The sequence below is a fragment of the Asterias amurensis genome, chromosome 7 (genome assembly GCF_032118995.1).
Source record: "Asterias amurensis chromosome 7, ASM3211899v1".
In the NCBI taxonomy this organism is placed as follows: Eukaryota; Metazoa; Echinodermata; class Asteroidea; order Forcipulatida; family Asteriidae; genus Asterias; species Asterias amurensis.
Window position 1 is genome coordinate 16,538,807 of NC_092654.1, and position 25,751 is coordinate 16,564,557.

Below are 25,751 nucleotides of genomic sequence, written 5' to 3' on the forward strand. Positions count from 1 at the left end.
TCAGATAACCCACTGTATACATTCATCAAACTGAAGTGAATTGGTCTTTCCCACGCCACTCCTTGCTCGATGAAACTAAAAAGGAATACACACAAAATTGTGAAAGGCTTTCTGTAGGAAATATGCTGTAAGATGTGTGGACTGCCAGTATAGAATTTACAGAACTTGGCCTACCAATTTATTGGTTACACTATAAAAGAATTACACACGAAATAGACCCTTACCATGAAATATGTAAATTGCACATAGTGCCTGTGCACTAACATTTTGGTTGGCAAAATGAGGGAACCTCGCGCTTTTTTGTACACGGCTAATGGGTGCGTGGCGCAGGTGCGGTTGCGCGTCTGCTTAGTGAACAACTCTATGGCGTTTGCCAGTCAACAGGGTCTGTACGCATGCGTGAATGTGATTAGCATATTTCACGGGAAGGGTCCATTGCGACTGTCTTTCTGTAGGATAGAATGCTGTAAAAAGTGTGTGCTGCACATGAATTTACAGAACTTGAAAAATGTACAAATTTATTGGTTTACACAATAAAAGGAATACACACAAAATTGTGACTGTCTTTCTGTAGGAGGACAGAATGCTGTAAAGTGTGTGCTGCACTTGTACAGAATTCATGACTTGAAATAATGTACCAATTTATTGGTTACGTCTGACATTTACAGTTAAAGTGTACAATATGGCAAGCCTTGGAAAGTGGGTTATATTTTATGACTTTCAACAAAATGCTGGCTGTCAATTGCCTGTGAATATACGTGTAATACAGTCTTGTTTTGTAAATGGAAAAGATATTACATATGCTAGAATTGAGTGATGAAATTGTCATAGTTATATGTAGGTGTGCAGTGAGCATTCCATGCATGAAATTCAAGGTCCTCCTTTTCACAAGGCTTGTAATGGACTAGCATCATCCTACACCAGTAAAAACTATAAACATCCTCCATATTTCTCTGGTCATCATCTACAGCCTGCAACTAGCTCCTGAGAGTTACTGTCTCCCTTGAAATGCACAGCTCTAACTGTAATACAATCTAAAACAGTGAAGTCCTTGAGGGAAACAACTGCGGGTCGTAGTCCCACTCCAAAAAGAAAAGATTACCCATGCCATTGGTTTTCTTTGGTTATCCATTGCATTTTTCAATCTAGATCTTAACCAACTCTGACAACAGTTTGATCTTGTTCAGAAAGTGTAAAGTAGACTTAAGGAACTAGCTGCCCTCAAGCGTTCTATGCAGTGCCCTCAAGCGTTCTATGCGATGCCCTCAAGCGTTCTATGCAGTGCCCTCAAGCGTTCTATGCCTGGTGACCAGCAGAGCTGCCAATTCTCCCTGATTCTGCAGAAATGTCCTTGAAAATTAACTGATCTTAAAGGCAGTGGACACTATTGGTAATTACTAAAAATAATTATCATCATAAAACCTTTCTTAATTACGAGTAATGGGTAGAGGTTGATGGTATAAAACATTGTGAGAAACAGCTTCCTTTGAAGTGACGTAGTTTTCGAGAAATAAGTAATTTTTCCTTGAATTTGATTTTGAGACCTCAAGTTTAGAATTTGAGGTCTCGAAATCAAGCATCAGAAAGCACACAACTTCGTGTAACAAGGGTGTTTTTTCTTTCATTATTATCTCGCAAATTCGACGACCGATTGAGCTAAAATTTTAACAGGTTTGTTATTTTATGCATAAATATGTTGAGACACACGAACTGTGAAGACTAGTCTTTTACAATTACCAATAGTGTCCACTGTCTTGAACATGTTCTGGGGAACAAATTTGAAATTCTCCCTTGTTATGGAACTGCATGTTAAATGTAATTATAAATATCTCCCTGATTGTTGTACAAGATCCCCCCATTGGGAGACTTTTGAGTCGCTGGCGGCAGCAGACATAACAGTCCTTTTTTTGCAGCTCTGAGCATGAGCGCAGATGCTCAGTGTTGCACGCGTAGGTCTGAGCATGCACACAACGGTCTGAGCATGCACACAACTGGCGAGAACTGTGAAAAAAGGACCGCCCAAAGTTCTCCTTTTGCAAGATGCAATTGTTGGCAGCTGTGGACCAGCCGTACCGTCATAAAAATATACAGTGCATAGTTCCTTTTATAGCAAAGAAAACTCTCTTCTGACAATATTGTCTATGTGTACACAGCAAGCATTCATTCTTCCTACATGTACATTGCAAATTTTGCTGCCTGTGGAAAAAAAAACCAGACAAATAGGATTAATTAGCTTGAAAAGTCCATTGCAGCCTACACCTTTAGTACATTTGTTGTACATCAGCAATTCCATTGTGACTCGCGTGAAAATCTCACTGGTTTTTCAACTTTTGAAAGATCTATACTCCAAAATATAAAACGTGGCTCTCACGTAACTCAATTTATATAAACTTAGTAAAGAGCCCTATAATAAAAAATAAAAAACGAACACAAATTGTGTAGGTATCATGTTTTTATAGGTGTTCCAAAAATGTGACTCCGTGACTGCCAAAAAATGAAAGGTCTTGTATCCCTGTATGCCGTTGCCCATTCGTGAGAACTCAGAGAAACTTTTTAGTCCCGGATCACTTTTTTTTTAAGTACAAGAGAAGCACTATACTTTACAATAAAAAGTACAAAATAAAAAGTTTTAAAAAAATTGAAAATTTGTTAAATGCAACGTGACTCGCGTGACAGAAGTTTGTGACTCGCGTGACAAGTGAGAAAATATACAATAGCTAAACAGGATACTGCATAACAAGAACAATTTATTTCATTCAGAACACTTAGAACTTGAAATTGAATCTTTTCATCAAATGAAGAAACACCTGAAGCAACATTTAAAGGAAAATTAAGAATCTGAAGAGGCTTTGACTTAAACATGGTAATGTTGGGACGGTTCTGAAAAGAATTGGTGGTTCAACAACACTGTCTGGTCGAAACGTAGAGTTGTGAAACCACCAGTTCTTTTCAGAACCACTCAAACTCATAGAGAGAACCCTTACTAGTAATTATTATATTGTTTTGTGATTGGGGGAAGGACTTTTTTCTCACTACGCTTGGCAGAGTAGGTTGATAAGAAACAACCAATTTTGGTGTCAAGTTCTAATGGCATTAGACTGTGTTAGGCTGAGTACATGTAAATCTGATAAGTAATTTCTTTATTGATGCCCCTCTCCAAATCTATTTAAGAATACTGTCTTAAAATACCCAGTTTCATCAAATATTTTTGTTCGTTCTTGTTTTAAGTTTATCATTCCTTGTATTATTTAAATTATGCAGATGTGAATACATTGTACAGTGCAGTATGCAGTGTACACATGATACATGTAGTTCAACATGATCTGCCGACAGTGTGCCAAGTCATAATTGTACACTGTAATAATTCCTTTTTCTAACATAAATTTATAATATAAATTCAGGGGCATAGTAGTATGTTCCAGTGGGCTGGGGTGCTTTTTTAACATTCCATGTAGACATCATCCCCAGAATACTTTGGTAGCTTTTGCCAACCATGTGCATTAAGTGCATTTGCCGTGACTCGCGTGACAAACTCGAGGGTGTTTTTTTTTAAAAGTAGAATGCCTAGGTAAAAAAAACTAATAAATTCTTGAAAGACCCTTTGAAAAGACCACTATTATGAGAGAGAAGAAAAAAATGTTGAGGGTCTATAACAGAAAAAATACTATAATCATTTTTTTTGTGACTCGCGTGACAGTAAAACGAGGGTAAAAATTAACTCCCATTTTTCAAAAGTCAATAGTTCAAAAAGGTATATTTAATTTTGGCTGTCCTTACTAATGACTCTTTGTTGTTTATACATAATGATTAAATCTGAACACCTATTGTTTCATGATTTTTTTTTCAAAACCTGAATTTCAAGGATTTTTCAGACTTCAGTGTACACTTTTTACCCTTTACTCCCAAGGCCGTCACAAAAACAATAAAGAATATTTTTATAAAGTCTTTTTAGAAATAGAAGCACTAGGTGTTCTTGTTTCAAAATAAATGTAAAAACTTCACTGATAACCATTTTAATTTTTTTACTATGAAGCGCAAATACCATGGAATGGCTGACATGTAGGTCAGGCTTTATACATGAGAAAGTTTTCTACTTTTTTTCAAAAGACCAAATGTCATGACACATTGAATGTTCCCACAACCTTTTCAATCCATCTCGTCCCTACATACCACATTCTCCTGGCACATTACCATCTGCCTGACTGATGGTACATGTCAATGGAGACATGATTCTTCAGAAGGGGGGTCGCAGACATTCTTATGGTGGATTAAAATGATACCAGCGTTAATGTAATAATGTCTGGGGCTGTAAGTCAGGACTTGCATGGGCGTCATCACAGCATTGCAAATTGGTGAAACCATGCTAAGATTTAAGAGTATTCAAGAATTATTTATTTGTTTTTATTTATTCATTTATTCATTCAAGCTTTGAAAAAAAAAACATTACAGTAGTGTCATACAGACGATTTAGAAAAAACCCAATAAAACCAAGAATTACGAAAAACAAACAAATGTGGAAACTACAATAAACAAACAGCAGCCTTGGGATTTCCCAAAAGCGAACTAAATCACTATAATTAAAAAAAGAGCATTAGATCATTGATGAACATATTTCAAAACACATAGGATTAGGCCTTTATGTATACACACTCTTAGAAAAACAATATTCAACATTTTACAATTTACATCAGTTAATTACATTTTGATCCAGCCATTTTGGCTAGACTGACAGAAATATTGTGACTTTTTGCATGTGGCAAAATTTTTATAAACATCCAATTGTGAATTTCTTCCCATTTAAAGACACTGGACACTATTGGTAATTGTCAAAGCTTAGTCTTTCACGGTTGGTGTATCTCAACATATGCATAAAATAACAAACCTCTGAAAATTTGAGCTCAATCGGTCGTCGAAGTTGTGAGATAATAATGAAATAAAAAACACCCTTGTCACACGAAGTTGTGAGCTTTCAGATGCTTGATTTCGAGACCTCAAATTCTAAATCTGAGGTCTCGAAGTCAAATTTGCGGAAAATTGCTTCTTTCTCGAAAACTACGTCACTTCAAAGGGAGCCGTTTCTCACAATGTTTAATACTATCAACCTCTCCCCATTACTCTTTATCAAGTAAGGTTTTAAGCTAATAATTATTTTGAGTAATTACCAATAGTGTCCACTGCCTTTAAGGATTTAGAAATGATAAATGATCAACATGATTAATGTGAGAGTACAATCACATCTCATATTGTTTAAAACCATTTGTTACACTTGATCCACTCTGCATCCTTTCATTTAACCCGACCCCAACCCCTTTTAGCATACATGTACTTGTACGTTTTTTGTTACTTGAACAATTTGCGGCATCTAGGTTTGGATAATTGAAGAAAAACAAATAGGCAACCAGCATTTTGTCACATACAGGAAAAATACCTTAAAAGCACCTTGACGTTTGCCCCATCATCTGTTACTCAACTATGATGGTATCAGTACATGCTATGTTGTTTGTTTATATTGCCTACTCGGCACTGGTTCTGGCCTTTTCAATCTGATGCATTTATTAGTCTTATATTTTCTTTGGTTTAGTTGTTGTTGTGATTCACAAAAATCTTTACAAATTCTTACAACAACATAATTTGGACAAATTCATGAGAAATTAGTAATTTCACATGAGGTTATCCCAGTTTTGACTTTAATAGATGGATTGCACATGTCGTCATTGACCACCATCTTTGATGAAATGTGAAGGAGTGAAAGGCTATCATTGGCTAAGAGTTGTATTGTGCGCAGCGCATACTTGCGTGCACTTTTTCATTGTTTATCATCAAATATGGCGGTCGATTGTGCTTTGTGCAATCCATCTACAGTACACTTCATAATTGATACTGTTCAAACATTTGCATTACTCTTTTACAGTTTAAACACAGTCTTTTATTTTACATCAAGTTAAAGTTAAACTTGGTTGTAATGAAAATGAGCAAGCTGATTTCCCTTGAAGCAGTGAATGATCATTATCTGTCACTCTAATGCATCGCCTCTACCAAATCAAATCAAGATAAGATTTGTGCATGATGTTTTTAACCATTTTTTTTTCTTCTTTCAGTGAGGAGGCAAGAGAGCATGGCTACAGTATCATCACTGACATGCGGGCTTCCACCTGGCAGTCACTTAAGGCATTCTTCAAAGTACTACAGGTACCAGACTTTGATTGTCACATGTTAATCAGGAATAAGATCAGCAAATATTGCAGCAGTAATCTGATTGCATTTTAAAAAGAAATGAACTTACAAAAAAGAAGAGACAAAAAAATTGTTAAAAAAAGAAAAGAGGGGAAAATTATAGCAGAGTTGGTTGCTTTAGGTCATTTGCAATAAAGAATCATATTGCTGAAGTTTGAAATTGTCCTTTTATGAGAAAATATAATCAGCTGTGGCAGTTTGCTTACCAACCAAAATGACCTGTGGGGTAAATGAAATGTAAAACACAATTAAATTGCCTCATGTTTTGACCATAGAAGGGTCTTTCTCTAAGGCAACAAATTTGCCTTCCACAAAGACAAACTTTGTCACTGGTGAGTCCTAGGTTAATTTACTTTTAACCAGATGTTGTTGGTTTCGTATCCATGCACCAATCGGACCAAATTAATGCTCATTTGAAAAATCCCTTTGATAATTTAAAGGGCTTTTATAAAAAGATCAAGATCAAGTATTTTTTTCTGTATTATAAGCATGTTACAAATTCTCATAACTCAGGTTGTGAAGTAGCATTTTCTCCAAGCGAAGTGACTCCCACGTAAGCGCTATATTACTAGTAGGACAAATAAACATTTTGTCATTGGAGAGGTTATGGCTTGTCACTTGTCACTTGAGCTGTAGCTGCACCTCAGAATGTTAATCATACATAACTGGGCCTGGAATAACATGCAGACCATGGAAACCATAGCCTCCAGTGCCCCATGTCTTGGCCTTGGTGCCCTTAGTACCCCTTTAAAAGTTTCCCATTGACTGTGGTTTTCAAGATTTTCCAATGGAAGTGCCCTTTGCGTAATGAAAAAGGGCCTTGTCGTTTTGAAGATTGAATTCTAGGCCTGCAGAATTGATTGTTTTGTGAATTTGTTGCCAGTTTTTTTCTGTTTGGAATTTGTTCAGTAGGATGTTTGTTTGTTTATTCTCCATAGGAAGCAATACCAAGTGGCATACACTCCGTGTATGTCATCAAACCAGATGCGTTTTGGGAAAGTAAGAGAGCCAGTCTCAGCCTCAAGAAGGACAAACCACAGTATGGATTTGAGGTGAGCAGACACTACTCTCCAGCCTACATCTTAAAATTGAAAATGAACCATGTTGTTATTATTTATTTAGCCCGTTAAATATCCACAATAAAAATAAAGCCTCAGTATGGGTTGATATAACAGAAGGTAGAGAGATGAACTAAGTACATATAGGGGCATTGCTTGGCAACAGACAGCTCAGGAAAGAGTGAAGTTGAGAATTGGTGAAGAGGCTTTCCACCTGCAGTGGAATGAAATGGGCGTGACAGATGATGGGTGGCTAGCCTTAGTGTGTAAAGCACTCTTCTGTCACAAGTTTGGCCCTGTTTTGATTCCTGGCCAGGGCCATCCCACAAGAGGTAGAAAGTTTTTTTACTTTAAGACGTTTGTGCTGTGAGTATATCAGGTTGAAGTTAGTGATTTGAAGAATATTACTTACATGTACATGGCAACAATTGGGCTGGGTTACTGTCTTATTGTTAAGGGGAATAGTTTTGTAACGCAACCTTCAGATGAACAATTCTTACTCTTTGTCATGATTATTTCATTGAAAGTTGAGGATGGGTTATGGTTGAGTTGAGTACATGTATGGGTATGGTTGTGAGCTGGCTCTTGCATTAAGTTTAGGTGCATAACTTTGAAAGACTATCTTCAGAAAGTGGAAATGAACTTTGCTCCAGTCATTATTTAGATTTAAGTACCGGGCTTGAATTTCAAGACAAAATGCACTAGACTGTGGGGATGTTACATGTAGCTAAGGATTTTAGCAATAGACAAGGGCCCCTGCTTCGTAAAGACTTTGATAACAGATACTTGCTAAGCACAGAACAATCTTGCATAGCAGACACAGTTATCAACCAAAAGTCAATAAAGTTTACATTGTTGAGACTGGTGCCCCGCTTATCTTTGCTTAGCAATTCTTTGCCTAGCCAAATAATTTGCTAAGCTGTTTTTTCTGCATAACAGCTTTATGAAATTGGACCCGGAAATGTTCTTAACAGGCCTGAAATAAAATTGATCTTGTTTTATTGAGCAGGAGAAGGTTTTGAATTGGAAACCTAAGCAACTTATTTTTAACTTAACCTTTAGGCCTATAAAGCTTACTGATTTAAAATAGAACAAAACATTTATTGGTGGTCTTGTTGTGATGATAATATATATCCGCTTGTCAGGAAAACAAACCTGATTATGAAGCTATATACTGAAAATTCTGAACTTGACCCTCCTAAATGGTTTTGTGTTTTTCCTGAAAAAATATGGAAAGTTTAAAGACACTGGCCATTATTGGCAATTGTCAAAGACCAGTCTTCTCACTTGCTGTATCTCAATATGCATAAAATAACAAACCTGTGAAAATTTGAGCTCAATTGGTTTTCGAAGTTGCTAGATAACTATGAAAGAAAGAACACCCTTGTCACACGAAGCTATGTGCTTTCAGATGCCTGATTTCGAAACCTCTAATTCTAAATCTGAGGTCGAAAAATCAAATTTGTGAAAAATGACTTTTCCCCAAAAAACTACGTTACTTCAGAGGGAGCAGTTTCTCACAATGTTTTATACCATCAACCTCTTCCCATTAATCATTACCAAGTAAGGATTTATGCTGATAATTATTTTGAGTAATTACCAATAGTGTCCACTGCCTTTAATACAGGCTGTGAAGTTGATGGAAAATTCTGAAAGAATATTACCAGTCTTTTGCTTTCAGAACAATTGGTTTCTACCACCCCATTTTTAAATATTTCTGATGTCAATGTCTATCAAATTTCAACTTTTAAAATTGATTTAGTATTTTCTTTTACAATTTGGTTCTTTTATTATTCAGACCCTAATGTTGTCCAATCTCTCCAAACTGACAAAGTTTATTGACCTCGGTGACCTAACTGAAGACTTTGGAGGAACCCTGCCCTACCATCACACTGAATGGGTTCAGAACAGACAAGTAAGTGCACAAAATAATGGTACTTTAAAACTCCTTGAAAAGAAGAGTTACAGCAACTTTGGAGCAATAGCTGTCCTTCTTTCAAGCCAACTCTAATTTTGCACCCCTGTTAATTTGTTATTAAGTTTTGTTTAATTTACAAGGTGAGGCGGCGATTTCCAAGGGATGGCTACACTTATCTGATTTAGGCTATCGACCCAAATCAACTGTCACCATGGACAAGTTGCAACCTACATGTACTTCTGTGGCTGAGATAATTGCGCTCCCATAGTCCATAAGGATGTATGTATGGGTATCATCCATTATAGGAGCCTGGTTGGTAGAGCAGAATGCACTACCTTTCCAACTGTTTGGGAGCCCTGCTCGCGGGCACAAATTAAGTGTCATGACCGGGATTCGAACCCACACTCTGCTGCTGACAACAACGAGGCCCAATTTCATGGCTCTGCTTACCGTAAGCACAGAATTGGCACTTACGGGAGCAGGGAATTCTGTGCTTATGGCAAGCGTGTTTCACGGGTTAGCCACAAACTTTGGCTTCTGCGCGTACGTACTTCATGTTACTAGGCATTCTACACTTACAAGGCTAGCGCAGAAATTCGGCGCTTGCACGTAACGGGGAATCGTGATCTTAAGCGCAGAATTCGGCGGTATATAAAGCAGAGCCATGAAATTTGGCCCTGAGCTTGTGTCCGGTGAAATAGACCGCTCAGCCTTGACACACCACAAATAATAGTTACCTGTCTTCTACATTCTCTCCAGGACTTTGAGAAGTTTATCAAGGATGCCGAGGTGATACAGAAACGATTCGACCAGGCTAACGAGGAGGTACTTTATCGAAGACAGGATGAACATCTCTCACCAGAGGACCTTATTAGGAGACATAGGAGACTGCGAGAGGTTGTCATCAATCAGCCAAGTGGTGTCTTACAGCTTGGTAAGAATACATTGTTATTTCAGGCCTGATACTTCATGGAGGCACCAAAGACGATTGCCTCTGTGCCCCATGGTCATTGCCTTGGTGCCCTTGAAATGCTCCAGTAGAATTGTACAATCTTTTTATAAAGTGCCCTTTACCAAGGAGAGAATGCCTGGGTGCCCTAAAAACATTTTCACAGTTATTGCTGGCCAGATTTTAACAATTTCTAGTCTATATGTCAAAGTCTTGTTCATGCCTCTGCACGGTATCTTTTTTTCTGGAGCTTTTTGGCAGCTACTGGAGTTATTGTTTTCCTTTGAGAATATCTGAAACATTTACTTGACAAGGGAAAGACAACAGAGGTTTTCATAATAGGCACCAGGTTTTGTTGTTCTTTTTTGAGAAAAGCTTGGTGTGCATTCCAGTGAATTGAAAACCTCAACAAACATTTGTTGCAATTGTTGGCTTCTTAAGGCCCTGAACTTTGCCACAAATAGAAATAACCTCAGTACCTGCAGTCTTTGGCAGGGCTCAAAATTGTTTGTGGACCACAGGCGGGCCAGACAAGTCAAGCTGTTTTGTGTTGTTCAAGTCAATAGTTAAACCTGTGTAATTTACTTCAATAAAAAGAATTTATGTTCAAATGTTGACTGTATAAAAGTATAAAATGAGATAAGTTGGTTCGTCACCAAGGACAATCTTCTCACTTTAAGGTTATTGCCTGTTCTATCTTTCTCTGTGTTGAGTTTCATAAAGAGGTTACTTTCAATGTACATGTACATTATCACTCCACAGGACATGCTTTACTGAGACGGCTAAAGGAAGATGCAGATTCTGGCTTTAGGAGGGACGTCAAGGACCAGAGTGGTCTGACCGAGGATCAAGTCAGGCTACAGGGTCAAGTGGAACAGGTCCTGGAGGACCTACAAGACAAACAGAGTAAACTCAAGATTTACCTGACGGATCGGGACCGAGAGCTTGGGGTCAATATGGACCTCAGCGAACTGGAAGGTGGGATCAAAAAGGTATGTATCAGGAAGAGTTTAGGCAAAGTTGCAGTAAATTGTAACTAATTTTTGCTGAATGCGTCTTTTTTTTCTTTTCTGAATGTGTCCTGTTTTGCTGTCTTTTCTTTTCAAAAATGACCTTGATGAAGCTTAGACTATTGATTTCAAAAGAACAAAACATTTATTGGTGGTCATGTTGTGATGATAAAATATATTCGCTTGTCGGGAAAACAAACCTGATTATGAAGCTTTATACTGAAAATTCTGAACTTGACCCTTGGAAATGTTTTTCTTTTCTTTCTAAAACTCCTTACAAACTTAATAACATTGTGTTACTGCAAATGTCAGTTTCCAGATTGTTTTCCAATCGTGCAAAGTTTTCAAAGTTCTTAAGACTGTCCTTAAGAACAAAATAATGATCAAAATTATAACAAAGCAAATATCGTTTAAAAATAAGTTGATGACTGTTTTGTGATTGTGGTTTGGTTTGGGCAGGTTGTCGATTGGATTGTCGGACCGGGGGAGAAACTTCTTGCGTCCCAGGTCAAAATCGGAAACTCTCTCAGCGAGGCCGATCAGCTCAGGAGAGAGCATGAAAAACTTGAACTGAAATGCACTGTAAGTATTGGTCTTGTTAAAGCCATTTTGTTTTTCTTCCATTCAAAGCAATGTAACCCAAAGTGAGGTTGGAAGGGACAGTTAATGTAGTTTGGTTACTCTTGATGACATTGAACATCAATACATATCAAGGGGGAAAAGGGTAGCATCCAGGAACGTTTCATCATCATGACGTTAATTGTAGGAAATGGATGGACTTTATAGAACAATAGTTTTCTCGTTTCATATCCTTAGCCTTTTGTTAAAGTAATATAGGCCTGATGTTTTTAGAACTCTGTTTCCTGTTCTATGTCTAGTTGAAAAAGAGAAAAGTACAATGCCTTCTCTTTTTTTAATTCAAAATGGAAAAAAAAGACATGAAGGTCGTATTAGTTAAACGTCAGTGAATTTTGTTTTGTGATGGTTTTGTTATGATGTTAAAACATTATTTGCATGTCAGGCTGACTTACCTGATGAAAAATCTCGTTGAAAATCTGAACTTGACCTCACAAATATTCCAGACTGAGAAATTTGTTAGGAGAATACCGATCCATGTAAATGGACACATCTTTAGTAGACGTTCAATCCCTTGTACTCTGTAACATTTTCCTACTTTTTTTCCCAGGGGCCAAGTATCATGCTTGAATCATGCACTTCTTGAGCAGTTTAGTTTGTCACATTCTTAATTTGTGCATTGCTTTAGCATGTGAAAGAATCACAACCATGCACTTCAATAGTCATATACGTGCGAAACTTGCACAGTCTGAATCTACCAGAGTGGATGACAGACAGCTTCTTTGAATGAGGTGCCTGTGATAGTTTACAGAACTCATTATCCACGTATGATATATGTAACTTAAAACAAACTGAAAGGTAGCAACTTCATGGACTTAATTACTTTGGAAACCAAAAAAGACTGCACCTCTGATAAATGTATGCTACATTTAGTAGCAGTATACTACATACATCCTCATTTAAAGGCAGTGGACACTATTGGTAATTACTTAAAATATTCATTAGCATTAAACCTTTCTTGGTGATGAGTAATGGGGAGAGGTTGTGAGAAACGGCTCCCTCTGAAGTGCCAAAGAAGTAATTTTCCACCAATTTGATTTCGAGACCTCAGGTTTAGAACTTGAGGTCTCGAAATCAACCATCTAAACGCACACAACTTTGTGTGACGAGGGTGGTTTTTTCTTTCATTATTATCTCGCAAGTTCGATGACCGATTGAGCTCAAATTTTCACAGGTTTGTTATTGTATGCATATGTTGAGATACACCAACTGTGAAGGCTAGTCTTTGACAATTACCAATAGTGTCCACTGCCTTTAAGCCATCATCCATGAGCAATGTTCAAAATTCAATTTGCACACTTTTTAAAACAATATTATAGTGCAAAAAACCTAGCGGAGTCTTTCTAAAAGTCTCTGAGAAAGACTCTACCAGGGTTGACAGATCATGGACACCTCACATACACAAAGTGTGCACAGCTCTTGAGAAGAAATTTAAAAATGTATTTTGTCACTAAAACTTTTCATACGCAATATAGTACATTTATGAATAAAACTTTCCGGACAAAATACAGTACTTTATGATGGACACTTTCCATATTTATATACAACACACTACTTTGATGAACAAAAATTTCCACACACAACATAGTACCTGTCTGCCAGACACTGCTCTGGAATGCTCAAGGGGTACTCTATAATATTTCCAACGAGTTGGCATTTTCTTAACAGTTATTTTTATCTCATTACAGGATACCTACGGTAACTTTGCTGAGCTGAGACACATCGCTGATAGTATGATTAAGCAGGGACACCCCAGAGCGGATGACATCAGTGCACAGAAGGATTACATGGATACTGTGTGCAGGAGTTTTGCCTCTAGGCTTGAGAGACGACGAAACCTGCTCATATGCTCCGTCAGATTCCATAGACTAGCTGAACAGGTAGGCTCAATTCTCTTTTTATCCAGGGTACCATTTTCTAGCAAAATATGGTGCTTAAATTTGTTCTGTTAAGCAAAAGAAAGCAGGATACGGGTCACAAATGGTACATGTGTCATTTTATTTTGGCTGGTAAGCTTAATCTGGTAAGCATAATTTTGATGTGCTTAGCTACTTTTTGTGCAGCCCTATGAAATTTGCCATGGGGCCGATTTCACAAAGTGTTTAGATCGTTTTGAACTGCAAATCAATCGTAGTTGCTAATAAAGTGTGATGTCACAGTACAAATTACTATGTCAATGCTGATTTTATCTCACAATGAATTTGTTTGGTTTGTGAAGTCGAGCCCTTGAAGTCATCTTCGGCGTGTGACAGAAAATTGTTTGTTGATTGAATTGTTCAGCGTAAACCTTTTCTGAATGAGCTACAGTGATTCAAAATTTGTCCTAAGTGCTCATACTGCAATGAATGTAGCTTTAAAAAAGGTTTATTATCATTTTAAGAAGTCAACGAGTGGAATTATTTAACATTAAATATCCTCTTGTCCTTAATGATTTATTGTAATTTTTGTCATTGATTGGTGGTCTTGTTGTGATGATAAAATATATTTGCTTGTCAGGCCAACAAACCTGATTATGAAGCTTTATACTGAAAATTCTGAACTTGACCCTCCTAAATTGTTTTGTTGTTTTCCTAAAAACAAAAATTTAAAAGTCTTACTTCATGCTTTGAAACTAACAGAAACAATTTAATTTCTTTCACAGTGTTTTGCCAAGATGGACATTCTTCTAGAGATATGTGTAACTGAAATCACCGTTGAGACAGTAGAAAGTGTTGAGAAAGCTCTAAGAGAGTTGAACGAACAGTCGGAGGCAGTTGGTAAGTCAATGGAAACCAGATTATCATTCAAGTAGAACTCGGCCTAATTTCATTTCTCTGCTTACTGTAAGCAAAGAATCAGCGCTTACTGAAGCAGGGAATTCCGTGTGACTTCTAGTGTTTACTTTGAATGTTAAATCAGTACATTCCGGTATGTGACAAATCTTTCTTGAGTTAGTTTAAAGTAAATTTCTGGAAAACTTCTTATTTATCTGCTGCACATCCAAGAAGTAATTAAATTCAATTCAAATTAAAAAAACTTTATTTATCCTAGTTAAGACACTTACCAAAGATGAGTTATACTCTTCTTTAGCTCGGATTTATTCCCATTTTTTAACATCAAGTAGTAAATCACAAAGGAAACTGACTTGGTAAATTGAAACTAATTTTAGGTTTAACTAAAGAAAACCTGACTAGAGCAGGATTTGAACCTGAGCGGGATTAACGTGCCATTAACATTGCCAAGATGAGATGCACTCTTCTTTTTAAAAGTTTGGATTTTTTCCTGCCTTTTAATATCAAGTAATAAATCACACAGGAAACTGACTGGGTTATGTTTAATTAATTTTGGTTTGAACAAAGAAAGCCTGATTTTAACCTGAGCGGGATTAACGTGCTGTTTACTTGTTTTTTCTTAAATCTAAAGCCTATGCAGCTGAAGATGGCAAAGAAGAAGGCCACTCCCTCCTAGACATGCTGTCCCTCCCTGTCAAGAACGCTTTTGGTAAAGACATCACCCCGGACTACTCCATCCAGAAGGGACACGTAGAGCAGCTCCTGGCAGAGCTCGGGGACCGTAAGGCGAGGTGTGATGAGATGTCCGATATGAGGAAACTCAAACTGCAGCAGGTTCTACAACTAAGAACCTGTGAGAGAGATGCAGACCAGGTGAGGCTGGAGGAGATCGTATGAATATGTATGAGTGGATTTAGCATTTTTGAATAAGCATTATTCTGTTTGCATATATTAATGCTTTTTTAAAGTTTTGGTTCTAACAAAAAAATTGACTGTACTGGGACTTGAACCAATGACCTCCAGATAAACGTACTGCATGCACAAAAAAGGTTTATCATTTTAGCCTTTGAGAAAGACTCTGCTAGGGTCGAAACGTTGAGCCATTCAGTATTTTTTGCATTGATTTAAGAAGTCAGTGTGTGAAATTATTTTAAAATAAATATCCCGTTGTCATTTATGGTTTATTGTTATGTTTGTACCATAACATATATTGGTGGTCTTGTTGTGATGATAATCTATATCCGCTTGTCAGGTCAACAAACCTGATTATGAAGCTATATACTGAAAATTCTGAACATGACCCTCGTAAAAGGTTTTGTGGTTTTCCTAAAACGAAAATTAAAAGGTTTACTTAGCCTAATGGTTTGAAACTGACAGAAGCGGTTTAATTTCTTTCACAGTATTGAAAAAGCTTTAAGAGAGTTGAACGAAATACAACCTTAAGGATAACCTTAAGTAACCGCCGGTTTAATTTTGCAAACCTTCTTATCAAATCAGTAAGCTTTACTTTGGTAAAAAATGGTTCCAGGACCTTAACTAGTCACTGCTCCCTCGGCTTTCTTTGTGTGTACCAAACTAATTTTGCTTTCTTCAGGTATAGATATTTTTATGTGTATACGCTGTACATATTCTATCCTTTTAGCTCTGAGGAAAATCTTCTTGCTTTGAAATGTAAGCCAATCACTCTTTTTCATAAAGAGGTAGATCAAGTTTTAATTGTTGATGGGTTTTTCATGATTTTGACAGGCCATAGCTTGGCTCCAGGAGTTACTGCAAGTCATGTTATCACAGCATGTAGATATCGGACGTACTGCAGCAGAGGCGGAGAATCTACGCAAGGATCACAACAAGTTTGAGGATACAGCGAGGGTGAGTACCATACAGCTTCATCGTATAAAATTGGAAACTTTGTGCCGTTTTAAAAAATATAACGAGGGAAGGAAGGGCACACATTCCACTGTTTTAATTTTGAGAACTGTGCCAGATTTTGTACAGTTTGTAAGCAGAAAATACTGGTTAATTGTTTTCAGCTTAGTGAACCTAAATATTTTCCGTCAAAATAGTTCCACACCTATCATTGAAATAAATGCCAAACATCCAAACATCTTGTTCAAAGTTAATTTCTGAAAAATATATAATTTGTCTAGGGTATTTTGTGATGGTCTTGTTATGATGTTATAAGATAATTTGCATGTCAGGCTGACTTACTGATGATATACATCGTTAATAATCTGAACTGGACCTCACAAAATTCCATTCTCACTCCTAAACTTAAGAGACTGACCACTGTAAGCGCATATTGTCAAATCTTAAAGAATATCCAAGTGGTACTTTGCATGGTGGAAATATGATATAGTAAAGGTTTGCGGTAACACCATGTAACGATAATCTTTAAATGAGTTGGGCGATACTGAAAAGAACCATTGGTTTCAACTCGATGTTTCGATCAGTATGTTCGATTGTCTTTTGGAGAAAATTCTTGGTTTACTTGTCATTACAATTATGTGTTTCTTTGCATTTTTCTTCTTTTTTTCTTTGCTATTACTCTTTGGCAACTTTGCTTCTTTATTTTTTTGTAAAGTGCTATCAGGGTCTGCATAAGCCGCTTAATAAGTATGTTTTTTAAATAATGTTTATAGGGTACATACAGCTATGGTAAAGAGTTACTGAGTGCAGCCCTTGTGCTTAGACGATCCCTCCGCTACGACCCGGAACCCAACCACGAAAAAGCGCAAATACTGGAGCGAGCGTGGAGACGATTCTCACAGGGACTTGGAGAGAGGGCGTCCAGGCTTTCTGTGTCCCATATGTTCCAGAGAAATGCTGAAAAGGTACGAGGAGAGACTTTGTTTGCTAATTTACTGTGCATACATGTACTTGTAGATTAAATAGAATGGTTTTGGGTTGAGCAACAAAACAAATGACTAGAGTGGGATTTGAACCTGCGAAAAATTGTTGCACTACCTGCTCCTAAAATATAAGGTTCGAACTGCACCTACATGTAGCTACCAGGCAATCTTGGTGGTCAAGTTGGTAAGACACTGCTCTAGAATTATAAAGGTCGTGGGTTTGAATCCCACCCGGATGTGCTAGCACACATCAATGTATATTGTTAAAACAAAAGTTAATTTATCTTCTGTTTATCTGACTGATTTTATTCCAACAGCTGATTGACCAAATGGACCGAGTGTGCCTTGAGCTTGCCCCCCAGATCACCTCGTCTGACCCCCACACTAGCCAACGACTCCTACAGGCCTACACTCCACGACGAGACTCACTGCTAAGAGACTATGCTGATACCATGGCCATGGGTAGAGCTCTGCTAGATCGTATGGTGCTACCGATCCTCTCACCAGACAGGTAAATGGCTTCACCAAATCTCTTAGATTTACCAGGCATGATTATCTTCCCTTTTTTTGCCCTCCGGAAGACAAATAAAAATTGTGATTAAATAGGCCTGAAATGTCTACCCACAACATGTGTACAATAGATCAGCCCTTGCACTCATTAAGTTAGTTCTCTTTTTTCCAAGGGACAAATTTCCTGTTGTGATTACGTATCAAACAAACTTAAAATTGTTTTATTGTTAGGAGCTAGCAATTTTTGTCTTTTTAGTCGACAAAATTGTGCTGTCTTTAACAAGATCAACATTAAATGTTTCAGCTCATCAAAGGTCATTCATAAAAAGAATGATTTGCAATGAACTTCAGTTTAAATGTTAGTGATGAAGTTTCTGTGATACATTAAAGTGTTTCTTCAAATAAGATTTTTTTAAAAATTTCTTAATCAGAACTGTCAAGTCTCCACGGGCAACCGTTCCAGACGAGCTCCAACCCCAAGTGACCAACATCAGCCAGAGACTTTCAGAACTCGAAGCCAAGAAACGAGAGATGGATAAGATCTGGGGTCACCCGGTCAGTTCCAGTTCCCCAGGGTGGCAGCGCTCCAGTTCACAGCGCTCCATCCCAGACTGGCAGGATGTCACCCAGAGGAGGGATGTCCTTGAGCCTGTGTCCCTTACGCGCAGAGAAGACAGTCAAATGCCACCACCAACTCGAATGACCCAAGGGAGACAAGATCCCAGACAAGATCCCAGACAAGTGACCTCTCCAGACAGAAGGACCCCCAATGGTAGCGGACGGATTGGTCCGAGCCACCAGAGGGGTCCAAGTTATGACAGATACAACCAAGAGCCAGAGAGGATGGACACTTCGCCGAGTCGAACACCAGGTCCAGTTGATGAGCGAGGGCGCAGGCTAGCCTCTCCTCAAATGTCTTCCCCACATATTCGTACGCCTTCCGTAAGTGTGTCTTCCCCTCATGATAGCATGTCTCCGCCTGGTTTTAGGCAGCCTCCCAACCACAGACCAACCAGTCGACCTGGTTCGGTGGACGAGCCAATCAGGGCAGTGGCTGTAGCTCCGGTTCAGTCTGCCCCTCCTCCTCTATCGAGACCAACACCACCTAATGAAAGGATGGCCCCTCCTCCCAATGAGAATGGTCAACCAGCGTCGTCGCACACTTCACCAAGAGGTGGCAAGCCTGAAGACGAAGCATTGAGAAAGTTGGAGGAATTTGAAGCAATGGTTTATGAGGTGAGTTCTTCTTGTTTATTTGTATATAAGGAAGAGAATGAGAGGCCATTTTTTTGGTTAACCCACTGAAATGGTCATACAGACTTAACTGTATTAATGGCCTTGTCCTTGATGGCATTGTTCATGGTGGTCTAGATACGAGTAGACTTGTTTACAAGTTATAGTAGATGTTAAATTTGCATCGGCTATAAAGAATACGCAAAAATTAATATTATGTAAAAGTGATTCTTTTTTTAAAAGTTATGCATGCCTTACGCTACGGCACTTGTACTTGTCCTAACTTAACATTTTCAACTACTGTATGGGTTAACTTTGATGTTAATTTCTTCATATGGCAACTCCTTACCATCCTGTTTAAAAAGTATTGTTAATATTCAAGTAGGCCTTTAGTTTGAATATTTACAGATTTTGCCCAAATTGCCCAGTCAGATGATTCCAAACGTGATAGGCTGTGATAGGCTGTGCACTAACAACATTCAGGGTTTACCAGTTGTTAAATTGGGTGGTAGTCGCGAAAGCAGTAGTCAAACTCATAGTAGCAGTCTCGTGAGAGTATAATTGTTGGAGAGTTGTTACGCTATTTTTCATCAAACAATGTCAGGGATGAGATTGTTCAGACTTTTGGCTGAATTCATACTTTTTATGTTGGCCCGGTGAAGAAAATCAGACAATAATTTTTTCCATAAAAAAAGAAATCCTGCTCATTGGTCTACTTCTCTAGTGCTTTGGATACTGTTTCCAAAAGCTGCTTGGAATCTATAACCCCAGGGGTTACCAAAAGGTAGAAATGGCATTTCAACATACATTTGAATTTATATCCAAGTTTCAGACTTTTTTGTTAGTAATGACTCTCACCCCTGCAGTGTGTAAATAGTAAGAGAAGAGTTGTCCATGTAGATGATTGATTGCCCAAATCCAGTGTCTATTTGAATGCGGCACTAAGGCCATGTCTGAATTGGCGACTTCGGCTACAGCTACATACGGCTAGGGCGCGCGCGTCTGCTATTCTTCAACACTGACAGACGCGCTGATCTAGCCGTAGCTGTAGTCAAAGTCGCCAATTCGGACACGGCCTAATACACAAGTCAGAACCCTTCGACCCTGTGTAATGTAGTCTAGCTGGTGACTCTGTGTAGTGTCTAGCTGTAAGGGATCATAAATCTGTGAATCAAGCCCAGGGCCTAATTACAAAAAGCTGCTTAAAAACAAAAATTAGCTAAGCACAACAAAATTATGCTTACCAGAATGAGGATACCAGCAAAAATACCATGCACCACTTCTGACTGATAACCTGCTTTCTTTTCTTGACAATAATTCTCTTGTCTTATTTTCAATGAAACTTAAAGACATTGGACAATATTGGTAATTCTCAAAGACCAGTCTTCTCACTTGGTGTATCTCAACATAATGCATTTAAAATAACAAACCTGTGAAAGTTTCAGCTCAATTGGTTGTCGCAGTTGCGAGATAGTAATGGAAGAAAAAACACTCTTGTCACACGAAGTTGTGTGCTTTCAGATGCTTGATTTCGAGACCTCAAAATCAAATTCGTGGAAAGTTACTTCTTTCTCGAAAACTACGTCACTTCAGAGGGAGCCGTTTCTCACAATGTTTTAACCTCTCCCCATTACTCGTTACCAAGTAAGGTTTATGCTAATAATTTTGAGTAATTACCAATAGTGTCCACTGCCTTTAATACATGTAGTTTCCAATGAGACGTTCTACAGTGCCTACATCATAAAACCAATGGGATACTTCAGTTCAAAGTTGGTCTCTGAAAAGTATCCAGTTTGTCTTGGGGAAATTGTGATGGTCTTGTTATGATGTTATAAGATAATTTGCATGTCAGGCTGACTTACTGATGATACATATCGTTAATAATCTGAACTTGACCTCACAAAACCTCATTCTCACTCCTAAATATGAGACTGACCACTGTAAGCGCACTCCTGTCAAGTCGTTAAGAATACCCCTGATTTAAGACCAGAGTAAAGCTAACTTCCTCTCTTAATCTTTAGTAATGAAAAGTCCCAGGTAATTGCGGTAACACCATGTGTGTCCTCTTGCCAGGTAGAGTATGTTCGTACTATATATTCTACTACCCTGGAGTAGATTTATTGAGAATCTTTTCGGGAAAGAACTGTCCTGCTTTTTAATTACTTCCTGGGCGGAAGGTATAGAAAATCGGCTGGGACTACCGTATTTTCCTGCGGATAAGACGCTCGGCGGACAAGGCGCAGGACGCTAAAATGACCAAAAAAATTTCAAACGTCAGCAGACAAGGCGCACCGCCGCACAAGGCGCACGTTTAACCGCAAACAAAAGAACACCTGGCGCCACCCGGTGTCGGTACATTGACACAAAGACGTAATTTGTTGCCTTTGAGAACCTACGTATACCGACCTTTATCCAATCAGCCAACGCTGTATATTGTAAATAACATAAAGTTCGGCCCAATCAGCGGGCAGAAACCATGGTCCACGCACTGTCTGAAGTTAATTTTATTTGCAACATGAACACAATGCCTCCCTGGACACATCCGACGTCCCCACAAACTACGAGGATCCTTGCTGATACAGATACATTGCAACGACAGACGGACGTAGCGTGTGGGTGTAGTAATGTATCCTTCGGCCGGGATGTCGCTGCATGCACATTAATATGCACATGTACACAGTGGATTGCGCTGCTCAATCTCGAGATTGCACAACAGATGTTGGAGACCATGTGGGCACCGTATTGAACGATGTTCGCCGACGGGTTGCGCTAAGCCGTCGCATTTGCGCTGCCTGGAAATGCGCCAAAATTCCCACGTGACTGTGCAGATCCCAAACATGCCCAGACATAGCCTGAACGTATACATACGCAGTCAAATTCCATTGCGGACTTGAGAGCAGTGACTATTGGGCATCTATATCACTGCACGTTCATTGTATCCAAAGGGAATCACTGGATCTAGCGGCAGGGACCTTCCGGATAAAGACAGGGGCGCAGTCTAGCCCAGACACGTCAAGTCTTGTCTCAATGCGTTAATTTTTACCAATAGAGGGCGTTTAACCTCACGCTATAGACCTTTTCGCAAATACCGGGGCGCGCGCGTAAAGCTTGGAATTAGGTGCATTGTGGTCTAGCTGGTAGCAAAATTTGATGCGTATCTATCCCACAATGCACCTCATTCAACAGTCTGCGCTTGCGCATTGGTATTTGCGATAAGGTCTATTACAATGTTCCAAAACGCCCTCTAGCTTTCAATGTTTTTTGTATTTATTGTCACACTCACAGTAACAACGACTATAGGCGTGATATCTGCTTTTGTGTTGCGTGATTAAATTTACAGACCTCGGAACGGTTGCGTTTTGGGGCTAATTTTCTGTGTCGTTTTGAGAGATTTTCGAGTCTTAACTTGGACATCGTTGATTTTACAGGCAAGTTTCATGCAAGGGCAACCATGATTTCAACAACCGTTCCTACCCGAAGTTTTGAAGCAATAAAATAAAATAAACCCTCAAAGTTTACCACACAATAGCGGTTGGGTGAATGACGTTTGTATGAAGTTATTGACTGTCAATCGTTTTCGGAACGAATACCCGGCCACACAGAAAACGTTTGTACACTGCCGACGTCTGTTGGACCGAAAGCTAGACGCATTGCGGCATTAATGGAATGGGGAATAAACACGTTGTAGCATTGTTGGAATAATTGGACCGTCTGGGGGATTGCGGCATTGTTCGAACGAAAATACGGTCACAGTGTCTGAATAGCCTTGTTCGACCGCATTATTGAGTAAGGATTCTTCACACAAAGATCGTTGATTTGAACTGGACATGAAGGTATTTTTTATTTCACGTAGTGATCATAAAAAAAAATCAATCGTCAGCAGACAAGGCGCACCGAAAGATAAGACGCATCAATGTTTTTGGGGTCTAAAAAGTCAGATAAGACGCGTCTTATCCGCAGGAAAATACGGTACTACTTTAGCTTTTAGGAAGTTATTAACTGCACTACCATGGAGTGAGTTCTTAAATGGTCTCAATGCTTCGATTAGCTTGCTTGCTCCATTCATTCAGGAGACTTATTTTAATTGTGTATTGTACACACTCAAATGTTTGAACAGGATGTCAACTGCCACACATTGTGAATATAACATGCTCTTTATAATGGGACAAAGGGATTTACACAGAAGAAGACTGGTCAAATCTGTTATGTGTATAGACGGAAAGGCTTGTCATGGAGTGACTTAGTTTGACCATGGTTTGACCATCTAGCCAGGCCGGCAATTGGTTCATCGTGTTTGCCTACTTCATGTAATAAAGATGTAGGCCCACAACTCTATTTAAAAAACATACGTTTTAAAGGTAATATTCGTTGATATTTGTGGCCTTTTTTTCTTGGTGATGTCTTTGGGATACCTTAGAAAGCTTAGGTACCTTTACTGGCCAGAATTAACATATATGCAGGCTACTGAGGCCATTGCCCCGTTGCCCCTGGTCTTGGCCTTAGTGCCCCTTCAAGACTTAAGATTTCATTGACTTAAGATTTTCCAGTGGAAGTGCCCTTTGCAAAATGAAAATGGCCAAACCTGCACTTAATGTCACACCCTAGTTGCATAATACACACATACAAGAAGAAATTTTGCACAGAAAACAATCTTTTGAACAGCTGGATGTACCTTTTGGTGTTAAATGTTTGGTAGTGTTTTTTGCGATATGCTCTTTTAGTACCTGTTGTCAGGAAGTCAGTGAAAATGTTGTGTCTTGGTTGATCTTCCTTAAAATTTGTGAATTTTATTCAAAACAAAAGTTGTTATACACGTAGGCTATCTTTTGAGATGGTGCAGTGCATTTGCTTTTTAAATGCTGATTTTCATCAAAATTTGTGATTTTTATAGCCACAAAACAAAGCAAAACAAAACAAAACAAAACAAATCAAAAGTTGTTTTATCTTTTGAGATGGTGCATTGCATTTGCTTTTTAAATGCTGATTTTCATCAATGGGCCCTTGCTAATGCTGACCTTAATCCCAGGACAGCTTATTACTATGACATTCCTGATGAAACATGAGTCTGGACATTTTAGATCCACTCATGCCTGTCCATTCTCCATCCATCCCCCATTGAAGTCAGAGTCAAACTGCAAACACAACCTTCAAACTTATACTTATTTGGCAAACTTGTGGACTTAGTAGGTACTGTATGTATGTGGTCCTTTCTCCTTGATATCAATGCGTTGTTGTATGGAGTTACATAGGAATTAGGATGGCCTACATGTACAGCTGGACTAGGGGAAAAGTCTACAATGTGAATTGAGTACAGTGTTTGGATAATATTGTGCACACATTTCATGTAAACACAGTAAAACCATAATACACTAGTATATGATTCACGAATGTGTACGTATGCACCCGAGTCTGTACGAGTGTACAAGTAATAACTTCTATTACCAGAATATCATTGCAACAATAAACGTGATGCTCATCACTACCACAACATCAAGTTCTCCTACTGTACCTTCACAACCTTCAAGCTTCATACTTAATTTGCAAACTTTTGGATTTGTATACTGGTCCTTTCTCCTTGATCATCATTGTTGTACATGTAGTGAGATTACATAGGCCTATAGGAAAAGTCCACAATGTGAATTGAGTACAGTGTTTGGATAATATTGTGCACACATTTCATGTAAACAAAAAGCTATAACCATTCTACTATATGTATAATATATGATTCATGAATGTGTACCTGTGTAGTAACTTCTTTGGAAGAAGCTATCTCAATATAACATGTACATCACTAGAGTATCATTGCTACACTATTAACAGTGACGCTCATCACTACCACAACATCCAGCCCTCCTACTGTACCCTCACCAACCAGCCAATCACAAACACCACAGCACCAGTCTAGCTATATATGGTGAGGCCTCCCTGCTAGGCAGCCAGGGCAGCCGGATTGACTGGCGTGTGCCACTGCTTAGTATCTCAGCAAGGTACCGAGGCGACTGAACCTAAAAACTACAGTGTACATGCATCCGAGTCCGAAACTCAGTGGGCAGTAACCGTCAGAACTCAGGCCTCTTCTATTAACATCCCCCTGCGTCCTAATTTCAGTCAGTTGTATAGGGAAGGAGTCGTAATGATGTAATAGTGTGTGGTGCCGATTCTGTGCAGTGTGTTGTAGGAGTCCTGGTTTTGTTTTTTAACTGGATGAGGGAAATTACACGTTAACATGGCATCGAAGTTACCTGTGACTGCTGTCAGCACTGTTGCCGTACAGTCCGGTAATAACCGTATTGTTCTGGCAGTGCTCAGAGTAAGTTTTACACTAAACAAAATTGATCGTATTAATTTTGATTTTACCCATACACGTACACCGATGTGTTTTAGCACTGAATATATATATATAATTTTTTTCCACAGAACTCGGGAAATAACTGAGTTTATAGTGCTAACACACGTCGTTGTACATGGGTAATGAAACCAAATCGAACATTATCTATCCCCGATGCAAACTTAACATCTATTAAAATCGATCGTGTTGTTGGGAAATGTGTGTTAGGAGCTGGCATTGTTTCTGAAAAATGTG

The 25,751-nt window shown here is 38.6% G+C and overlaps 1 protein-coding gene across 24 annotated transcripts in view; it reads left to right on the forward strand.

Moving 5' to 3' along the window:
* Positions 1-25,751, forward strand: part of LOC139940146 (titin-like) — a 235,669-nt gene that overhangs the window by 22,155 nt on the left and 187,763 nt on the right. For 23 of the 24 annotated variants that reach the window (XM_071936406.1, XM_071936421.1, XM_071936416.1 and 20 more), the window contains 13 exons: positions 6,099-6,189; positions 7,173-7,286; positions 9,091-9,207; positions 9,970-10,144; positions 10,922-11,151; positions 11,629-11,751; positions 13,494-13,685; positions 14,447-14,561; positions 15,208-15,449; positions 16,323-16,445; positions 17,216-17,407; positions 17,743-17,936; positions 18,367-19,171. In XM_071936406.1, the coding sequence (XP_071792507.1) occupies positions 6,099-6,189; positions 7,173-7,286; positions 9,091-9,207; positions 9,970-10,144; positions 10,922-11,151; positions 11,629-11,751; positions 13,494-13,685; positions 14,447-14,561; positions 15,208-15,449; positions 16,323-16,445; positions 17,216-17,407; positions 17,743-17,936; positions 18,367-19,171 (2,713 nt within the window). Of the gene's footprint in view, positions 1-6,098; positions 6,190-7,172; positions 7,287-9,090; positions 9,208-9,969; positions 10,145-10,921; positions 11,152-11,628; positions 11,752-13,493; positions 13,686-14,446; positions 14,562-15,207; positions 15,450-16,322; positions 16,446-17,215; positions 17,408-17,742; positions 17,937-18,366; positions 19,172-25,173; positions 25,479-25,751 lie in introns of those variants that run through there. The other variant, XM_071936429.1, reaches the window with a different exon arrangement.